Source organism: Condylostylus longicornis, unplaced genomic scaffold, assembly GCF_029603195.1.
Source record: "Condylostylus longicornis isolate FDR11 unplaced genomic scaffold, ASM2960319v2 ptg000098l, whole genome shotgun sequence".
In the NCBI taxonomy this organism is placed as follows: domain Eukaryota; kingdom Metazoa; phylum Arthropoda; class Insecta; order Diptera; family Dolichopodidae; genus Condylostylus; species Condylostylus longicornis.
This window is the reverse complement of record NW_026578066.1, coordinates 1,257,834-1,280,674: the sequence shown is the minus strand read 5'-3', so window position 1 is coordinate 1,280,674 and position 22,841 is coordinate 1,257,834. Positions and strand designations below refer to the sequence as shown.

General features: G+C 23.7%; 1 protein-coding gene across 1 annotated transcript in view; it reads left to right on the top strand.

Annotated features, from left to right (window-relative positions):
- The first annotated feature begins 7,227 nt into the window (after window positions 1–7,227).
- Window positions 7,228–22,841, top strand: part of LOC129613945 (uncharacterized) — a 29,574-nt gene continuing 13,960 nt past the window's right edge. The window contains exons 1-3 of the mRNA XM_055528294.1: window positions 7,228–7,457; window positions 21,798–22,014; window positions 22,360–22,543. Coding sequence (XP_055384269.1) covers window positions 7,228–7,457; window positions 21,798–22,014; window positions 22,360–22,543 — 631 coding nt within the window. The remainder of the gene's footprint in view (window positions 7,458–21,797; window positions 22,015–22,359; window positions 22,544–22,841) is intronic.

Sequence of the window (22,841 nt, the reverse complement as noted above, 5' to 3'; positions counted from 1 at the left end):
TTTAAAATTTTCATTTGCATTTTACTTTCTCAATCTGTATTGTATTTATGGATGCAAAATGCTGTTAAAAAAAAAAATGAATAGAAATAATTATGATTTAGTTTGTATATCAATAAAATAAAATGTTTGTTTGTTTAAATATTTTACTATACTGTATTTTAATATACAACAACAAACATAAATCATATTTTATAAAATGTGTAAATAGAAAGATTTTTCAAATATAAATAAATATACAAATTACAATGTTATTTATATTGCATAAAAATTTTTTGTGGTTTTCTTTTTTACATTAGTAAATTTATTCATTCAATAAAAAATCAAATATTTTGTATTTTTTGTTGGTTCTACTAGAGCTATGTTAATATGTTTATGTTGGTTAAAGCGCCCAGTTCTCTTTGCGTTTATTTCAAATATTCTTCTTAAAATATAAAAAATGTTTTGAAAGAAATAATATGTTTAAATTTGGCATTAGAAATCAACATTAAAGTGTAAATTTAAAATATAAAAGGCGATCTTTTGAGGCAAAATGTTATGAGTGAGAATTATTACACGGAAATCTATGATAATCGTCTGGAACAGAATTACATTTTTGAAAACTTGAACTTGTATTTATTAATAATTTTTATAAAATATACGGAATAAACTGTTGTTAATAAAATGAACTCAAATGCATCAGTCATTTAATTTTTATGATTGAGTTCTACTGTTGATACATTCTACGCTTATGATCGATCTTTGGTATTTATATTCATTTTCAGATAGAATCTAAATTTACATTGCAATTTTCTAATTATTAATGGCTATTACAATTTATGTAGTTAATGAACTCAAATGTGTAATAAAGAAAAAGGACCTATTCTATTAATTTTAATAGAACAAAATAAAAATTAAATTTTTATTTTTTTGTATTATTCTAGTTAGGTTTGGTTGTAATTCACTTAAATCAGGGATCCTCTATTACAATTTCATACTTATTTGAATTTTTTGTTAAAGAGAAAATCTGATACTTGTAAAATGGTTTATTTAAATTTTGTAAACTTTGAAGATATATATATATGTACAATATAATTTATATATGAACATTATTGTATAAAACAATATTATTCAGTTGAATAGAATAAATTTTTAATAAATCTATTAGACTTTACAATATGAACCATAAATATAAAGATTGTATTTTTGTGGTTTTGACCTTATTTTGAATAGTTTGCAATATATTTTTCAGTATATTTTTGATATATTAGATTTAGTATATATTTTTTAGTATCCAACATCGTCCCTTAAATAAATATGTATACGTAAATATGTATGTATAAATGGTATTTTTTTTATATATTTAAATGTACATATCTATCTAGTGTATCTTTTCATATGTATAATTCAAATTTATGCTTTTTCTTGATTTCATTCAAAAATAACCTTTAAGGATTTGGGATTTATTACTGTATGGTATGCAAACTTTTTCAAATAATAACCAAATTTTTAGTTTTTTTTTTTTTTATTTTATTTTGATCTATGTTTTGAATTTTAAATCTACTAATATACATTCATATGTATGTACGTATTTATTTAAATATTATTTTCTTTGTTCATGTTTCCATTATTATTTTTTCTTTTTGAAATTCTGTAGGCTTAAAGAATTTTAATGAGTTTATATAATTTTAAAATCATAATATATCGAGTGAATTTTTTTAATCTTTTTTGCATTGTTAAATTTTGTACCAAAAACTCTTGAGTAATTAGTGAGTGATGGAAAAAAATTTAATATCTACTGAAAAATTTTTGAAATACATAAATAATATTGGGATTTGTTTAAACAACTTTATTAAATATTCGAAAAAAAAAAATCTTTTTGAGACTTGAAACGTGTCTGTATAAGTTATAGTCAAATTTTGACCAGGATCTATATGCAGGATTTATGCATACATTTTTAAAAAATTTAAATTTTCGTATTTAGAAAATTTATTTTGTTTTATTTTGTTGCTTTATATTTGGTTCATAAAAAATTGAAAATTAAAATACATTGAAAGGAATATTTATGATATTGATAAAAGAAACTGCACTAATATTGACCTGAATACCTTTTCCTAAAAGAACAGCAGGTAACAAATTGAATAAATCTATATTTTTTGAAATATTTATACAAAAGAGTTTTAAATTGAATTATCGTATAGGGTGTATTTCATTGAAATATTTCAGTAATTGAATTTAAAAAATTTGCCTATAAATTTTGAATTTGAAAGTGAATAATTGATATTTGTATTTGAAATTTTAGGTCTTTGTTTAATAAAATAGCTAGATAAACACAATTTAATTTAGTTTATGTAAATTCTTTAAAAAATTCTGAAGACAATTTTTAAATGCATTTTTAATTCAAAAAATTTTATATGATCCCGTTTAGCTTTTTTAAGCGTTTTAACAATCGTCTAGGGCCTAGGCGTACCTAATATTTTTGATTCTTATTTTACCTTTAAAATATAATAAAAATTTACAAAATTACATTTTATTTTAAAACAGCTTGTGTATCAAATTAAAATATATTGTTAAATAATTTTCAGATATGTATGTACTTATATAGTAAGAAATTAAAAATTATTTTTTATTGATCTAAATTAAAAGTAAAAGTTTATTATGGAAATAATAATAGAGTACAGTTTAGAATATAAATTACTATTATTATTATTATCATAATATTATTTATTGCATCATAAAGCAAATGATTCTAAAATAAATAAAATTAATGACGATAATATAATAAAGGTATATATTCATTTATTTAATTCAATTTTAAATTATGAATTCATTTTATGTTCATAGGGGGCAAAATAATAAAATTAAAAAAGCAAAAGGAAAAAAAAATTTTAATGCAATGCTGTGATTCTTAATTAAAGATGAAATAATTTTTCAATTAAAAATTTTATAATTATATGTATGTTTATTATATATATCTACGTGTATATATCGCATTATATATACATATATATATATATATATATTGTGAATGTACATATAGAATATTAAATTGAATTTTTCTTTTTTCGTACTTCTTTTGCATCAGATATAGGTGCGTAATGTTTTGAATGCATTTTGTACATTGAATATTAATTAAATAGAATGCTTAATATAAAATAATTTTAAAAATTTTAATTTTATTAAAAGATACATAAGAACAATTGAATAAATGATATTTAAAAGTGAAATTTAATAAAATTGATAATAGAGAGTGATAGGAATTTTTATATTTAGATGAATAAAGTTTTTTTTTTCTTTAATTTCAAATAAATTTGGTTAAAATTTAATTAAAATTTCCTCTAGGAAATCACGTAGAATGATAGATTTTAAAAATTTTTTATGTTTGGTTTTTTATTTTTGTTAAAATCTTGATCATATTTTGAATAAAATAGATTAAAAACTTTGATATATAAAAATATTTTACAGATTTATTCAAGAAAATCTTTGGAATTTCAAGAATTTAGAATGAATGCGAATGGAACTAAAATTTTCACAACTAGTTTGTATTTGGTTGACAAATTAATATTAATCATATTTAGCAAAATTTGCATACCTCTGTCACTATATTTTTAAGAGCAAATGAATTTAGAGGGAATTGAAATGGAAGTATACTTAGAATAAATTAAAAAATGAAAATTTTGTTGTCATTCTTTTAGATTTTTTATTAAAAATTAAATTAAACGTATATTAATAATATAAATTTTGGCGGTGTTCAAAATTGTATAAAACTACAAATTTTGGAAATTGAAGAATTTTCGAAGTGGTTAGCTTATACCTACTAGTAAGAGAATTTATAAACATATTTAATGTTTTAATTTATTAAGTTTGAGATTTTTCTCATGGCATTCAAATTCAGCAAAAATACATTCTAGAAATATAAGTGGCGCCATAATGTAACTCAAATTTGAATTAATGGTGAAAAAAATTTTAAATTTATTTTAGGTAATTTTGAATTAAAATTTAGTTTCTTAAAAATAAAATTGTAATTTTTTACAATTTCATTCATTATTCTGGAACAATTAGGAATAAATTCGCATAATATTAGATTATAAAAAAATTTAAATTTGAAATAAAATTATTAAATTATTTAATTGGACTTAGACTGTTTATGAAATACATTTCTAAGAAAATAATTTCCAATAATTTTTTTTGCTGTTTTTATCTTTTAATACAATCCTTTATAAATACTTACATATACATAAATAATTATATATTAAATATAGTTAGTTTTCATTTTTCATTGTTAATGGCGTAAAATACAAAAATTTATTTTATTACTTTTATATTTACTTTGGTCACGTTATATATATTATAGCAATACATTTTTAAAGAAGCTTTTCTTAATAATGTTGTTTTTTAAAGGTTTTCTTACCTTTGTTTTTGTATATAAAAAAAAAAATTGAAAATATGGTAACCGGCAAGTCTCCAAAAACAAAAAAGTTCTTAAATCATTCTAATTTATTTGTTTTATTTTGGTAAATATTAATAATTTATTATGCGACTTGGTCAATATTTTTTTGAAAATTATAATTTTTTTTCTATTATAATTATCTATTGTTTATTACCTTTTGATTGGATTGTATAGGAAGACCAATTATTATTTATGTATGGTCTTTTCTTTAGAATTTTGTATTTTAATAATTATAATTAATTGCATATTAAATGGAATTATCATTTACGCCTCAGCTTATTTAAGTTGTTTTAAATTGCGTTTTCTTTAGTATTTAAAGTTTCTTAATTGATTAATATTATTTATAATCTATATACCAAAGAAAAAGTTTTTAAAATTATTTTTTGATCAATTTCATGTAAACCGGCCGGTTTCTTTCTATATATAATAATATTTTCTGTTAATAAATAATAATAATTAAAAATTTTATTAACAAAGTTTTCCCGGCTTATATACAAGCCTATAAATTATATATATGCAGGTATAAATATGTGAACATATTATATATGTATAACAACTATATTATTGCTTTATGTCGATTATAATTTCTGTGTAGAATGAAAATGAAAAAAAAATTTTTGTTCTACTTTTATAAAATAAAAATTAAAAATAAAAAGAGTAAAATATACTTCCTATACCTGTTGACACGTTTAGAAATGATTAATCACATTTTTTGTTTTCAATTTAAGGATATTTTAGCACAATGCCGTACGAGTTTTATAGCATAATATCAAAATGATATGCTATATTTATTTAGATGTTGCTATGACTAATTTATTTTGGCAAAATATCATAATGAGAACGTGTTCCAATTTTCGCAATTTTTTTATTTCTATTTATGTATATATGTATGTTTGTGTCTGTCTTCCAAATTAAATTCACGCAGTTTGGCTTAGAAATTATTATTGTTGATTATTTTAAATTTAATATTGTATTCTAGTTATAAAGACTGTACAATTAGAATTATTTTTACTATTTTTATTCTAAAAGTTTGAATATATGAATTTGTTCATGAAAATTTCATCTTTGATATGAAAATTTTTATTTTTAAATAAAATTCGGAATTTTGCATATTTTTAGGCGTTTTCATGTTCCTGAATCAATTCGGATATGAATTAAAATATTTGAATAAAAAAATTTCCAAATTCAATGATTTTCAAGACTAGAAATTTTTTTTATTCTATATTAGCTTTCATTATTTTCTATTTCGAATAAATTATTTGCTAAATAAAGAATTCCATATGATAAAAAAATTTCAAATAAATATGGTCGGTCAAATCGATTATAAAAATTATTTTGACTTTGTTTTTTCATATTTTTAAATGAAAAAAATTCATACATAATATGTTTGTAATGTAAGTGTAATGTAATTATTATTGCACACATATAGATGATACAAAATGAATGAAGTAAATTTGTGTGAATATGTTTAATTCAGTTGAATGTTTAATATTCTGTGTATAATATATATATATATAATGCACATAAACAAAAATACATAAAAGAATACCATCTCCTTAATTGAAATATAATGCTTATATTTTTTTCTATATTCTCATATATTAGTTAAAAATTATATCAGTTATTAATTTTTAGGGGTAATCGTAAGTATTATAATACAAAAAAGAGCGTATTACAATATTGTTGGGGAATTTCAATTTAATCGAAATTCTATTTTAAAATGATTTACTGAATGAGTTTTCCGAAATTTTTGTTAATTTTTCGATTTTTTTTTTTTTTGGTTACCTAATTAATTAGGTATTCTGTTTTTAAACTTTCTTTAGGTCTAGACTAAGAATAGCATTCGCAAATGACATAAAAATTATATAATGAAATTCGTTCAATTTAAAATTATTAAAATTTGGTTTTTATTTCGTTATCTTTGTGGTTTTAAAATTTTGTAATTTAAATGTAAATAATCTACTGTTATACGTATAAAAAAAACCACCTATTGTTATGTTATTTAATAATAATTCCTAAAATTTGTTTTAATACAATATACTATATAAAAAAATTCGGATCCCATTCTATAACTCAATTTTGGAATCAAGTTCAATTTATAATTTAAATTTAAAGGTTTCGATTATAAAATCGGGTAAGTCCCATAATTATTTTTGATTTTCTTTTATTATAATAATGTTCTATCTTTTCAATAATTATAAATATAATTTATAACAAATATCTGCAGTCTAAAACTTACATAATATGAGTAAAATATTCTCATTTGGATTATTAAATTGCCCCATTTAATAACGCAATCGCTTAATTTTCTGTAAATATTGTCCATATTCAATTATAAATATAACACTGATAATATAATAAGTTTAGCTTTTTTTCCGCGAAAGTTTTTGGCGCTTTGCTGTTTATTATTTTTTTTTGTTATATATTTTTGTTTTTTATATTTTTTTTATTTTCTATTAGTTTCATTTTCATTCTAGAGGATGCTTAGCTCTAGTAATATTATTCTTTAATAAAAAATAATTTTTTATTAATTTCAGTTTCAGTATGTAACTAGAAGGATAAGCACTTGTTTGACCACTTAAAAAATTTTTGTTAATAAAAGTATATAAATATTTAAATTTAAAGAAAAAAGTTTTTAATTTAAATGATTGAAAAATAAATAATTTTTTAAACTTTTTCGAAAATTTTTTTTTTTTAGTTTTATTTATAATAAAAAAAAAACTAAAATAAACGTTATTATTAATAAAAATTTTTAATAATTTTTTTTTTTTTGTATAAAAGTGAAAAATATTTTAATCAAAATGAATTCAGATATTATTCAAAATGATTCAACAACAATATCACCAACTTTATTGAATAGATCTTCAAATGGAATTGAAATTTTTAAAAATAATGTTGCATCGAAATCAAGTCTTTCCTTGAATATCGTTGCAATATTTTTTATTTTGGGTGTAATTGGAAATTTTTTGGCTCTGGTCATATTATCGAAAAAGAAAAATACAAAGAATTCTAAATATACTTTAATGTTAAGGTAAATTTTAATTGTAATATTTAATTAAATACGAAAATGGGAAATTTTTTTTTAAAAAATTAAATAAATATTATTTTCGTTCTCCAATTCCGGATTGAGAATTTAAATTCCATTTTTACAATTTGACGCTAATTTGGGCGCTAATAAAAAGAAAATTTAACTAATCACTGAATTCAAGAATTACCGTCTAATTTGATTTAAATTTACATGAATATTTTCAAATAAAATTGTCATTCTTAATTGTTGGATGGTCTTTAAGATTTGAGTTCATTACTTTAATCGCGTTGTAATTAATTCTAATTTCTTTAAAATTCAAAGTGTAAGTGGTGCAAAATTTTTTATAACCAAAATGTAAATAATTTTACTGACATAAATGTTGTAATTTTACTGTAATATTGCTATTTTAATGTATTATGTATTATCATAGACTATATATTGTCATAGACATATGTATTATCACAGACTAAATAATATATTATAATACAAGCGAACATATTTTATATAAAATATTCTTGAAAATTTCGCCCAAGTTATTTTTGTGTATAAACTACGGAAAGTGAGAAAACTAAAAATTTGTTTCTTACTTCAAAATTTGGAAAAAAAGAAATTACATTTTTTTTTCTTATATACTATACTATATGGCATTATGTGAAATAGATTTTACAACATTAAGACAGAATTCCGAAACCCTCTTGAGTTGAAAATTTCAATGAAATTGTCGGATATAAGCGTTCGGATACAAGAGTCTTTTCTGATTAATTTTTAGATTTGATATAAAAATTTTATGCATGTCAACAAGTGGTTAGCGGAAATTTAAATTACAGGGGGAAAAAAATGTATGATTTCAGTAAATTTATCCTACCTCCATTTCTATTTTTTCCTATGTTTCTGCCTTTGATGACTTATATTTTTAGAGTCTAATCTTCATTAGTAATCACAAAGGTTTTAATGAATTAAAAAAAAAAGTTTTAAATGCATACACTGTAGAAAATAATTTTCAAAAGATGAATAAATATTTATAAATAAATTTTCTTCTTCATTAAAAACTACGTATTTTAAGCTGCCAATGCAAAACTAAAAAATATTTATTTTTAGTTTTAATTTTTAAACCAATTTATTTTTATTATAATTAATTGAAGTGAAATAAAAGATACTTTAGTGATTTATCGAATTTCTGTTGTTAAAAGCATTTTCATGTATCCTGGATGTAAAGTGTCATCCTTCCTAATGAAGGAGTGAGTTTAGGATTTTATAAGATTTTATTGATACATGAAATTTTTAATTGATTTCTTTTACTATAAATTTAGGTTTTTATTTTGTTCCTTGCGAAAGGATAAGATAAAATTAATTTTAAAATTGAAAAAATATAGGAGGAAATTTCATACCCGTGCAGTAGGTTAGAATATGATATGCAATATTTTAATCATACTTTATATACCGAAAGGTTTTAATTCACTAGTTTTCAAATTGTTGTGTCTTATGTTATTAAACTATTAATAAAGGCTTTCTAAAAATAATTTGAAATAAAAATTTATTATAATTTCAAATTGTGCCATTTTCAATTATTTTAATTATATTTTATGGATTAGAAGGCGACAATAGTTGAATGATTAATTAAAATTTTATTAAGAAAATGATAATGAAAAGTTCGTATTTTTTTTATTATAATTGATTGGTAAAGGATAAAAAAAAATATTATTTTATTGTTATTGCACGTTTAAAGTAAATTAATAAAGTATTTTTAAAAGATGTTTTGAAAAAATAATTCTGTTTTTCAAGTTGATTTCGTCTACCTCAATCTTGATAATATTTTCAATAATTTTTTTTAATTTGGAAAGTGTAATTCCAAATCGGAAATATCTTCTCTTATATTTCAAATTTAGGAGTCAATAACCTACTTAAAAGTAATTTAAGTCATGTACCAATTCAAAACCTAAGATACATATTGCTTGAAAAATTCAGTTAACTGAGGGAATCTTTTACAATATCACTTAATTCATTTAAATTTAAAATAAATTACAATTCCATCTTATATATAGAATTATATTGAAATTTAGTAAACGTGGAATCCTTATTATAACTAATTTTAAAAATTCCGGATAAATAAGTTAATTTTAAATGTAAAATTGGCTGTTAGTAAAGATTTAGTATATCCTGTTTATAGTTCTCTCGAAAAAAATTTGTGTGGTCTATTCTTTTAATATTCCATGGCAACACGAGCATTTGTTCCTGATATATTCATAAAGTTGATCAATTCATTATATCTTTCAAAGCAAATTCAATTGCAAATTTTCATCATAATATTGATTCTTGAGTCGAAATTGATATGCATGAAAAAACACACAAACAGAGAGACTGACAGAATGACATTTCTTTAAAAATATTTACGTTTCCCTTCTATACTATATGGAGAAACGAATTTCTGCTGAAAAATCCCGACACTCGTATATCTGTAATGATCGTAATACCTCCCTTTGTTTTACGATTTAAATTATTCAATTTATTTCTTTTATAATGAAATTTACAATAATAAGTAAATACAAAAATGTGTTTTTTTTATAAATTTCATATTCACACTTTATATATACGCAATATCAGGCTATGTTATTCTTAGAAAAAAAAATAATATTATAAACATAAAGTCTATACACATACATAATATTAATTGAATGTCCTTTTTGTTCAATTATCTAATATTTTTGTTATGTTTATAGTTGATTCCATTTTTAAATTAAAAAAATAAGAAGTCGCACCGCCACTTATACCTCATATTCTTATGAAATTTGAGTTATTTCTTTGTGTACCTCGAATATGCACGCGTATAATAAGCGTATGTTACATGTATAGATAGAAATGGACAAATATCCTTAAAGTAAAATTGTAAATATATGAATTTAAATTTTGCGTGTATTAAGGAAATTAATATTTTTTTTTTAAATATAATATTTGTATTTATGTATGTATATAATATTTTTAGGTTTAAGTGAATAGAAATTTTTATTAAAGATTATAAAAATTATTAAGTTTTATTGTGCAGGATTATTGCTTTTGCGCCTAAAAATAATTTTGATTAAATTTTTTTATAAATAAAAAAAAAATATTTAGAATTTTTTATAGAATTGGTCATAGGTGTTCATGTAACATTCGTGTATATACCTAGATTGTAGATTTGTACAACGGGGGCAACAGTGCACCGCGACCACGTATAAGGATCTATTGTGCGCCCATATCCGAGTGCGGAGTATGCTCTACAACACACGCTTGAGACCCACCCTCCTGATGAACTCAAGCAACTTGTGAGGACCAGAAGATCGTTAGAGCAAAGCCTCCCAGCACCTCCCCTCTCCTACGAGTGAGAGCAACACACTGCCCCAGGAGAATCTACAATATACCTATATACATTAACTTCGTTTACTTAGAGATAAGCCGCACATATAGTAGTTCACGTTCAATTAAGGTAGATTATACCTTATTTAGGTATATTTCTTAAGCCTGATTTGATTATAACACTTATTTCTTATTAAAATTTTATATAAAAATATATTCGAGTCCTCTATAATAATCTACTTGAAATAATTCAAATACTTTATTTAGGATCAATTAATTTGAAAAATCTTGTTTAATTTAATAACTCTTAATTTAGTATATTTTGTTTAAATTGCTAATAATTATTAAATAAGAGTCAAATTTTTGATTATTTTTCATTTATTCTATTTTATTTATTATAATTTTACTTCTACTTCGTATAGGTCACTCACACATAAAATAATGTTATTGTTATTTCCTGGAAGAAAAAATTCATATTACATGCTTTATATGTGTATACATATATATGTATATATACCCACATATTTCTGTATTGTTTAATTAACTTTAAGTATTCCAATTGGCAAAATTTATTTTTATTAAGATATTTTATATTAAGAGTATATGTCCTTCAATATATCGAAATAAATAATTCATTTTCATAAAAAAAAAATTTGATATCAATATCCTTGTGCATATAGAAGTTAATATATATATTGGATTTATCTATACAATAGCAGAGTCATATAGCACCTAAAAATATTTTAGAAAATTATGAAATCAGTCCATAATTTTCTAAGAAAATTATTGTAATAACATTAAGTAAAAATGAGTGTTCCAAATTTCAAATTTCTAAAATTTTTCAATAAAATAAAAAATTTGTTAACGAAATCATGCCATCATTTGCAAAAAGGGTTTTGGTTTGAAAAACAAAGTATTATGGTTCATGACTCTTAGCAAAAACCATGGAATAATTTATATCGAAAATTTATTTTATTCTGAGCTGGAAGATTCGAGATTAACGACTTCAAAAATGGCAATAAGATTTTTATTACTATATTTTTGGTAGCTATCAAAATATTCGATAATTTAAGTGAAACTGCAACTAGTTTACACATAGCGAAAATGCTGTTTTTTAATGAACTTCAAGAATATTGTCAATTGATTAAATTTTTTTGAAAATTGAAACACTCTATACATAAAAATTTATCCCTTACAAGGTTTTATTACACTTTATCACATTATGGCTATAATTAAATGCAAATATATTTCAGACATTAATTCTAGTTCACTAAATTCTAATAGAATTGTATATGTATATGTGCCAATTATGTATATATATTGTATATCCAATTTTGATTGGATTTGTATAAGAATGCGGGTTCCATTAAGTTTAGTTTGCTTTTTACTTCCCACTGGCAGTATAATAAAATTTTATATTAAGACCAATTTTTCATTTAAAGTTCAAATATTTATGATGTATAATATACCATCATAAATATATTTGAATTTCATTTTTAAGTTATCGAGGTTCAATGAGATTTGATAAATTACCGATTAAATTGTATTCACCAATTCTAGGTAAAGCTTAAAGATTTTCCAGTTGGGTTATACCCCATTGTCTGCTACGTACATGGTTGGTGGATAGATATTGCACATTTTTAGTTTTAGGAACGATTGCGGGGTTATCTGGTCAAGAACTAAATATTTCGAACTTAACGGGACGTACCTTATCATACTTCAGTTGGAGATGTTCGCCATTGAATTGTGCGTACGGTACAACCTTAAAAGAGAATATCGAGGACAGCAGATTTTCTTTTGATAAATAGTCAAGCAGTTATCGAAGTGCTGAATTAATTTTCAGGTGTAACCAAATTATACAGCATTGGGTGTGGTTAAGAGAAGTTAAGCGGACGATGAATTGGCCAGGAAAGAGTGTCAGTACACCTCTTCTCACCCCTGGAGTCATTCTTCGTCATAGAACAGGATTGCGGGTGCTTTCACTTCCAGGAAAAGTGTAGTCCAGGGGAACTATGTACTCACCACTATAAAATTGTCACTTATATAACAAATTTCCTACACGGTTTCTCAGTACAAAGTACAAAATAATTTTTTATGTATTTTACTACAACATATAAAATGTAGTTACTCGAATTCATCAGGAGGAGCCGGCCAATCCCCTGGGGATGTTGTAAGGAGATTAAGATAAAGCTATGATAGATTTTTAAACGCTGGCTGGATAATATATAAAATATTATAAAATATATGTATAAAATATTAAAATGTTTTAGTCAATTTTGATCATCTTCTCTATTAATTCTCTACAGAAATTAAATTACACGTCCCCGCACGCGATGCATTGTTACTCCATTTTTGCAATTTAAAATTTTGGATAATCCTTTGGATATTCTTACTATATATGAGACCATTATGGCCTATAACCAATATAAAAAAAATAATAACAAATAAATAATTAATACTATTTTAGGCTTAAACGTATGCGATAAAAATGTTTACCAATTTTTACTATACGGATGAAATTTAACATAATAATGTAGATGATACCATTAATATGAGAGTTTATATCATAAAGAAAAAGGTTAAAAGCACCATCAAAAAGAAAATTCCCTTATTATTATGTCGATTTCCGAAATTGGAAGCTATAAATAAATATATTTTAAGAATAACGAATAGTTCGAGTTGAATCAACCATAGAATAGTAGTTTCTGTAATATTCAAACTATTTCCTTTATTTTATTATAGTTTGTGGTCTATGTGTGTAATGTATATCTAAATTATTTATAGTGTAATGAATGAAAGGGCTAACTTTTACTTTTATTGTTTTATTGTATCTGGTAAAACAATTTATAATTCAAAGGACTATTATAAAAGTGTTAAAAGACTACTTTATTATATCAATAGTAAGTTCTTCTAAGATAAATTTAAGTGTTTGCATATATTTAATGCTCATACATATATGATTGTGAAGGTCTTAATTTTCTAGAAATAAATAAATGGTTTTACTTACTTTTGAATTCTAAATGTACAGAACATATTTTATACAATATTAGTGAGGAGACACGTACAATTTATACAAGTTTATCTATATGTATATTTGAAAATAAAAATAAATTAATATAGAGAAGAAAAAAACAATTAACTTTTGTACACATTTTAATTTGTGGATGCTGGTTATGTTGCCATATTAACTGTATTCTGTATGTGTATAATGTTGAAATACATAAAAAATAATTTTGTATATAATGTGTAGAAAATTTGTAATATCAATCGGTTGGTTGACTCGTGCTGTTTTATTACAATTTTCTGGTTATTTTTAATACATTTGTGACAATATTTTATTATTTTATTCTTAAAAATAAAAATTATATTAAAGATGGCTTTTGTGTACTAGAAAATTTGTTTATTTTATTTTTTATTAATTTTCGTATAGACTCGTGTAAAGTTTAATTTCTTTCGAGGATTAATAGGGAAAGTATTCAAAATTGATTAGAATACACTGGTATTTAAGAAAATATTTACAAACCGTGCGGAAGACGTAGATTGGGTTGTTTACATGAATTTCAAAATAAATTTGTAAAGATCCTTCTTCTCGTTATTACTCCTTCCGAAACTCATTTCTTCAACACTGTTCTGACTGCATCTCGGTATTCTACTTATTGGAAGTATACTTAAGTGATTCCTGTTCTCAAAAAAATAATTTCCATTTGTTAGTGACGTTCGGCCGATCACAATTTAGCTGACGTTATTGAAGGCTTTAGAGATCTTGGTTCATGACCAAATCATAGTTTACATTTTTCGTAATGATTTTTTACATGACTTTCACTCAGGCTTTGCTAGGGTTTTCTTCTTATTTTGATGATAGCAAGGTCATTCTCCTGTCTTTACTCGACTTTTCTAAGGCTTTTTATACTGGTGGTTGATTCTGTGGGATAAGTTTGGGATTTATATCGGTTTTTTGAGCTGTGAAAGCAAATTTATTTCCAGTTATCTCACCATTTGCGAGTTTTAGCTCAAAAAGAAGTTTTGAATCAATTGGTGCTTCGCTGAATATCCGAACCTTCCAAGTAGTTGACTGTTCAAAAAGATTCTTAATGGTGATTGTCAGATGTAACTTTCATAATAAAATCAGCCGAATGTGGGTTACATCGCCAATTTATGAAATATTATGCAGCTTAAATGCCAAAAATTATAGTATTATTTGCATAAAATTTGTGGTGTGTAAAATTTTATATTATTTAAAAAAATGTGAGGTTAAAAATCTTTTTAAATTTTTTAAATTTTGGACATTAGTTTTGGGTCTCCGACAATTTCTTTTTATTTTAATGTCTATAATATAAAAAAAGTTTTTAATTTAATTTGCTCGGTGTGTCAATAAAAATATTTTTATTTTTCAACTAAAGCTGGATACATATTCAGGTTGTTGAAATATACACATTGCTTTGCATTAGATATCATATGAGAATATGTCACTACACTATGTATACATATATAACACTCATGTTTAAAACAATAGAAGCATGTACAAGTGACATACCATTTATAGAATTGCGTATCACCTGGAAATTTAAATCGAATATGGAATTTTAAAGGAATGCGGTCGAATTTCAATTTACTGTAAAACTATTCTATAAAAATAAAAATTTTCTCATTATTTTTATATAGGGTTAAACGTTTGAAACGTGTTATTAACGACATCTTCTCAAATCGATATTTTTTAAAAGAGTTTTTTTAATAACTATTTCAGCTATTGTTTTCTATTTTTGTAAAACTAATATAATTTTTAATCGTCCATTTTATTTTAAAGAATTGAGCTCCCCAAATCTATTATAATTCATAATTAAATTGCATAATAATTTTTTTAAGAACTCATTTAATTCATTTTTAGTTAAAAAAATCGCATGAATTCAATTATTACTTCCCATTTATGTGAATGGCATAAAAATGTGTTTTGAATATTAAAAATTGAATTTATTTTAAAAAATGTAAATTTATTTTTGCTTATAGAACATAAAGTTTCCTTCTTAATTCTTAGCCAAAAAAAAATATTTCGGGATTTTAAATCGTCTATATTGCACATATTTTGTTCTAAACTTGTGAATTATAAAATGATATAACAGTAATTTAATGTTATATTTTAATATATGTAACAAAATCTATTAAAAAATTTAAAGGACAAAATGCATTAAAAATTTAAAGGACGATTGTTTCATAAAAAAATACAAAATTATATTTTTGGTTTTAAAATTTTTATGTAGAAATTTTAAATTATGAAATGTTTACATTTTTGCTTTATATTATTTATTTAGGACATTAAAACATTTACCGTAAAAGTATAATGATTTACAAATTTATTTGGGGAAGATTATTATTTCAACTGTTATACGTAAACAGATATAATATAAAGTATCGTAAGCGCTCATACATATTTATACTCGTACATACACACACATAAAAAAATCATAATATTTGAACTTTAATTACATTGAATTTAAAATGGAATTCTCGTTAAAATTTCAAAACAAAATTCTTTTAAGGGAATTTGTTTCTTGAATTATAATTCGAGCCAATGTGTCTAAAATAAGTGCCCCTAAGGATATGCAATTTCTAATTGTTTATTTATTAGCTTCAGATCAGTGAAATAACGAGAAATATTTGATTCCTTACGAAAATTTTTAGGTGAATCATAATTAAATTAGTTTTAATGAGCTTTTTACCCTATATATCTCACAATTAATTTATTTCTTATTTTAATTAGAACAAAAAATCCATAATTCAAAATATATGTATAAGCGCAAAACTACTGTGCAAACAATTAAAGAATTCGAAAAGCTAAGAGAAGTTTTCCAATACAATTTTAAAAAAATTGTTGATTTGTTTGATTAAACTGAAACAGTTTTAGACTGGACTTTGTAATTTCCAGTGTAATCATAAATAACCTCTTCTTCCTCATATAAATGATAGCAGCACGATTTAGTAACTGATATTGATAGTGACCATTAATATATGTAGATTAAATGATGTTTCATCTTTTAGCTATAAGATGGCGTAAATTTGTAATTAAAGTTTGATTTGAACGCAATATAATGATGCCTAATAATGGACATTACTAGTTTACTGTCATAATAAAGTATTCTACACGTTTAAATATTTTGTATTTAGTAAGTTGAAAATTTAAATCAAAATTCCATATTCAATAACTGAAATAATCTTTAAGTTTAAACTTAATAAATATAATGTATAATAAAAATTATTTTCCTGAATATTTTATCCTTTACACTAATATTTTATTTGAAATTAAAGATTTTCTCTTTAAATCTCCTTTCACGCTTACATACGAAGCAAAAGAATAAATAAAGAATATAAAGAATATACGTAGTATATTCTTCAATTTATGGACGTCACATCAAAAGAGAATCTGCTACAAAACAGTATTATTTCTAAATTTTGTGTAGGTGTATATGAATTAATTCAAAATTATTTTAAATGTATTAAGAGATACATACGTGTACATAAACACATACGTATCTATGATAAGAATCATACTTTAATCTGTTGTCTTAAATAATATGGTCATATTTTGACACGTAATTCACCTGTCAGAGACAAATTAATACATATATGTGTATATTGTATTGTGTCGTGTGAAATACAAAAGATTTTATCTATTCTACGTTTCAAATATTGGATGTAAGCACTAAATGCTAAAAGACATTACTTCAAAATTTCAATATTTTAAAAATTATAAGATCATTAGTGTTTCTGATCGCTTAAATTCGTAAAAGGATTTTTTATGTAAATTTTTAGTTTTGGCTCGTTAAAACTGAAACTATGAATTTGCTAGAATTACGTACAATCGATTATGTTTCCATAAAAATTCGTTATTAAATCCATAATTAATTGTTTGGTTTTGCATATTTTTCTATCTGTAATGAATATTTTAAGACAAAACGAAATTATTTTCAATATTTTATATTTTTATTAAATTTACAATTATTTTGTTATTGCCTGTGGAATTTTTTTACTAAACACCATGTAAATATTTTATTGTGCTGTTATAGGTATTGAGATTGTCTTCTTCATTAATAATAAGAATAACAACAATTAGTTAGGACATTTACATTTGTTTGATCAGATTTATTATATAAATTTGTCTAAAATTCAAGAGCAAGAAACTTGTTTTTCAAAATATTATATTAGTTAATGCTAGTTCAAATAATAAAAACGCTAAGATAAAGAGAGAAAATTTTCGCTAGAAAAAAAATTTATTTTAAGATTTTGTGCTCAGACATATTTCTGCACATATTTCGGGTAATTGTAGCTAAATTAAGTGAACGGTTGTTAAAAAAATAAATATGTACTTTTGAAAAATTCTATTATTTTTGGAATAAGTGGCTTAATTTGATATTTTACTATTCAGTCGCTAGTACGATACAGACGATCCTAAATATATGCAATTTATATTGCTCTAAGCTGCTTGTTTAATTAAAGTAATAAATTTTTCTTCTTAATTCTTGTGTGATAGGAAACTGTCTCAATACTAAGAATTAATCTAAATCTAAACTTAAAATATTCAAAAAATATAATTAAAAGAAACAAATTATTCTTAATTTCCCTAGCAAATTTTAATATATAATGAGTTAGAAAGAGGATTCAAAAGTTTTTGTTTAAAAAAAAAAATTAAAATTTCTTTAGAAATCAAAATTTTTCTTTTTTTAATTAAAAACATGTCCGAGACCATGTTCAAATTTAATTGAATCCCAAAAAAATTCCTTTAAGAATAAAATTAAACAAAATTTTCATTTTCGACCGCATAATTTAGAGAAGACACTGCGTGTTTTCCTGTGGGAAAAACATAGAATAAAATTTAAAATGAAAATTTCAAAGAAATTTTCATTTTTATAATTTTAGGACTCTCTTAATTATAATTTTTTTTATTAAGATTAAATTTAAAAATAATTCAGAAATTCTAAAAAATGAGACCATTTAAATTGAAAAAATCTCTCTGAAATGAAAATCATCTATATAAAAGACATTTTTTATGCTGAATTTTCTGTTTTTCTCCAAATTACTTAAAAACACTCGCAATTATTCAAAGAAGAAGGAGCATTGCAAAAAATGGGGGAGCTGTAAAATTTTTTTTTATTTTACGCATTTTATGATTACAAAAATTTTCTTGTATTATGGCAAATTAAATATTTTTGGATTTTGTATAATAAACTTCGAATCAAGGACAAAAATATTAAAATGTCATTCAATAAAATCGTTGAAGATTTTATGTGACTCAGAAAAAAAAAAATAAATTGTTGTTAGAGCCTTTGAGAAGATAATATTTTTTTTTCTTTTCGTTCTTCTTCAAATATTTTAAGTGTTTTAGAATGAGATTAGTTTATAGAATGATAACACGCTAAATTTAATTGTCTGATCCTATAATATATTGGTGTATACGCAAGTATATAGCAATAAAATATAATATTATTTAAAGAAACAATTTAAGAATGTAAGTAAAAATGGATAAAATTAAGGATTTAAAGGATGTTGCATGTGAATATTTTATTCTATTATTATTAACTTTAATGTAGTTATATGTGTGCATAAACTCTACTGAATATTTGTTATACATTGTTATTTATAATTTTATAAAATTTAAATTTAAAATAGGGCTTCAATAAAGCCTCTCCAATTATGGTTGTTTTGTTCCAGTCAGTTTCCGACAGGAAATTATGACTTATTGGTTAGCTCTAATTTTTTTTCCATACTTCATCTCAATGTCTCTTTTGGGGTCCCCACATTTCTTCGTCCTTTTGTCAGGGTTTACAATGTACTAATGATGTTGCTTGGCGCCTTAATACGTGACCAATCCGTTTCTATTACCTTCTTCTTGTTTGCATTTCTATTAGATATTGTTTCGTCATTACCCACATATAACCTTGAGACACTTATTAACGAAGACCTGTATCTTTTGTATGTCAGCTTTGGACACCGTAAAGCAGTATTCATTTAACACATGCGTTGAATATTTATTTTGGTTGTATATGTTATACGGGTTGACTTCTAAGGTTATCCATAATCTACTAAAGGCATACCTTGTATTGCCATCTATACCTTTATTATTGTCGTACCTGGGTATTCGAATTCTGATACCATCTCAATGGGGGTATCCTCTTCGCAAACGGAGGCCTAAATCGTGTTGCTAATTTTCATCAGCTTGGTCTTGGATATATTTGTTTTCAGGGCTATTCTTTCTATTTTCTCTGCTAACTTACTTATGATGAGTTGTATATCTTCAACTTAGTGAGTCAATAGAACGACGTCATCAGCATATTTCAGGCTTTGCAATTTATTTGCGAGCTGGCAACTGATCCATCGTAGACTTCTCTTATACAATGATAAACAGCAACGGGGAAAGGGATCATCCCTGTCTGACTATCATTGTCGTCTAGATGGTGGAACTAAGTTCTGCTTCGGCATTGTTATAACAGGCTTTTATAATTTATATTAGTTTGGTATGGATTCTGTTTTTCTTGAAAGCAGCTTGAGCTTCTCTGGCTATGTTGTTGAAGAACTTTCTTTTATCACACACTATTTGCCGTTTTCTTAATTCTTTCGCATATTAATCTGTGTAAGTTCCTCAAATTTTTGTTGTTGTCAGTTAATGATTGTTTTCTTATATGTCTCTTTTCTGTTCAGTAACATTCCATGCTTCACTTAAGATCCAAGGTTCGTTTAAGATTTCCTTTTATGAGCTTGACAATAGAGACTTTGCCTGTGTTTTTGGTTTTTGTTCTGGCATCTGTTGAGCTCCCGCTATATGTGTAATATAAATTTCTGCTTTGTACCTTCCAAAGTCAAGCTCAAAAGTTTGTTCTTTTTGAGTGTCAAGCCGTTCCGTTTTTTGGCTGCTCACTTCAACTGGCAGGTTTTTACGTCGCCATTGAAGTTCCTCCTTATAAAAAATAAGAGTGTCAGTTTTAGGGATAAAACTCAGTACTAATGTTAACTGTTCGTAAAAGTAATCTTTAATTTCAGTTGTTGAGGTTTCGGTAGGAACGTAGCACTTTATAGTGATTTTTTTATTCTTATGTCGAGCTTAATTGATATTATTCTAATTGCGAGGGTCTTCCATGTTAATAAACTACTTCTAAGCGTTTTGCCAACCACAAGAGTGTATTATTATTCTTGGTACGTATTTCTTCCTGGCCATCTTATTTCGCTTAACCCAATTTCTTTAGTCTCATTTCCTTCTCGATTAAAGCTTACTTTGATCGCTTCTTTTTTCTTGTCCATATATTCCATTGTCCAATTCTTGTCCTATTTCGTCTGCTTTAAAAAAATAATCTATTTGAATACGAAAATTTTCAGATATTCAAAATTCATACAAATTTTTCGTTCCACTTTCTTTATTCTAACAAAATTTATAACATTATATATATCTACACGTACAACAACTTTTACATAACGGAATAATTAAAATATTTTAGAAAACATGAAAAATAATTGGGTTTCACTATAATCCATTAAAAGGACAACATGCAGGCATAACATATGAGAATGAATTAGGAAAAAAGAAATTAAAAGCTTATGATTAAAATAGCAAAGAAGGGATATAAAAAGTAGGACAACTTTAAAATCAATTAAATAAATCAATAAAGATAATTTCAGTGTAATTTGTTTTGGAAAGTAAAAACTTTAATTTTAAAAAGGAATCAAACAGTGTGGTGTAATTGATTGTGAAAAGGATTGTGTCCAATACATAAAAGAAACAGTGAATTATCCAAAACCTTATATCCTCAAAATTGACATTTTTCAATATTTACAGATGTTGTCTCATAGTGCTTTTTAATAGAAAGTTTTCAAGCTAGTATCGTCAGACTCTGACACTGTTACAATCAAGATTTAATATTTTCCTCTCACATCAGGGTTTTCGACAAATATCAGCAAATTTCCACAGAATTTTTATGTTTTAATTTTTAATAAAGTATTTTTCTTTTTGTTCATTTCAATTTTATTTTACAGATGTTTAACAACAAACAATTTAATTGGTCTAACTGGAATGCTAATTCAATTGATTTTGACCGAATATATACCAGTTTTGAATGGTAATACATTTGCAAGATCAAATTGTATTGCACGTGTTGTATGGAGATTCTTTGGTTTAAGTTCTGGTTGTATAGCACTTGTTATGGCAGCTGAAAGATGGATGGCATTAGCAAGACCATTTACATATCACAAGGTATAATATTTAAATGTAATATATATAACAAAATGCTAATTTTTATGTATATTTGACGAAATTATAATGTTTTGTACTAAAAAGCGTTTATGTACGTATGTGAATAAATTTGTATTTATATTTAATAATAATAATAAGCCTTGTTGTTAAATTTCTTATTTTATTTTAATCTTATTATATACCTAATAATTTTCTTTATATTTCACTTATATATTCTAAATAATGTGGTATATATATTTTATTACCTATCATATTTTTGATGTTATAAAGACATTTATGAACAGAGAAATATTTTTTTTATTATTTTTTTAACATTCACATTTATATATATATATTATATTTTAGCACATAACATACAATGTAGTAAAAAGGACAATTCAGTTTTTGATATCAATGGCAACTATTATAACATTTCTACCATTAATTGGTTTTGGTGTTTATTATGAGGAAACAAAGCATAAATGTTTACGTTATCGTGATGCAACAATGTTTTGGGACATGACTTATGCTTATATTTTTATGATTTTTGGTAAGAGAAAAATATTATTATTGTCTAGTATAAATGTATATATATATATTTTTTATGGTTTTCTATTAGCATTAACACTTAAATAAATATATTAGGAATTTTTATTAAAATTATTTTGTTTTCATATAGAGGCAAAAATATTTAGAAACGCTTCAGGAATATTATGCCTTTAAGGAGTTGCCATATAGTTATATAAAACGTGGCTATTATATGATGAGTTTTACAGAAATTTTTTTTTGTGTATATTATTGTTGAAGAATTTTATCTGTTGAAACATTTTTTATTTTTTATAATATTA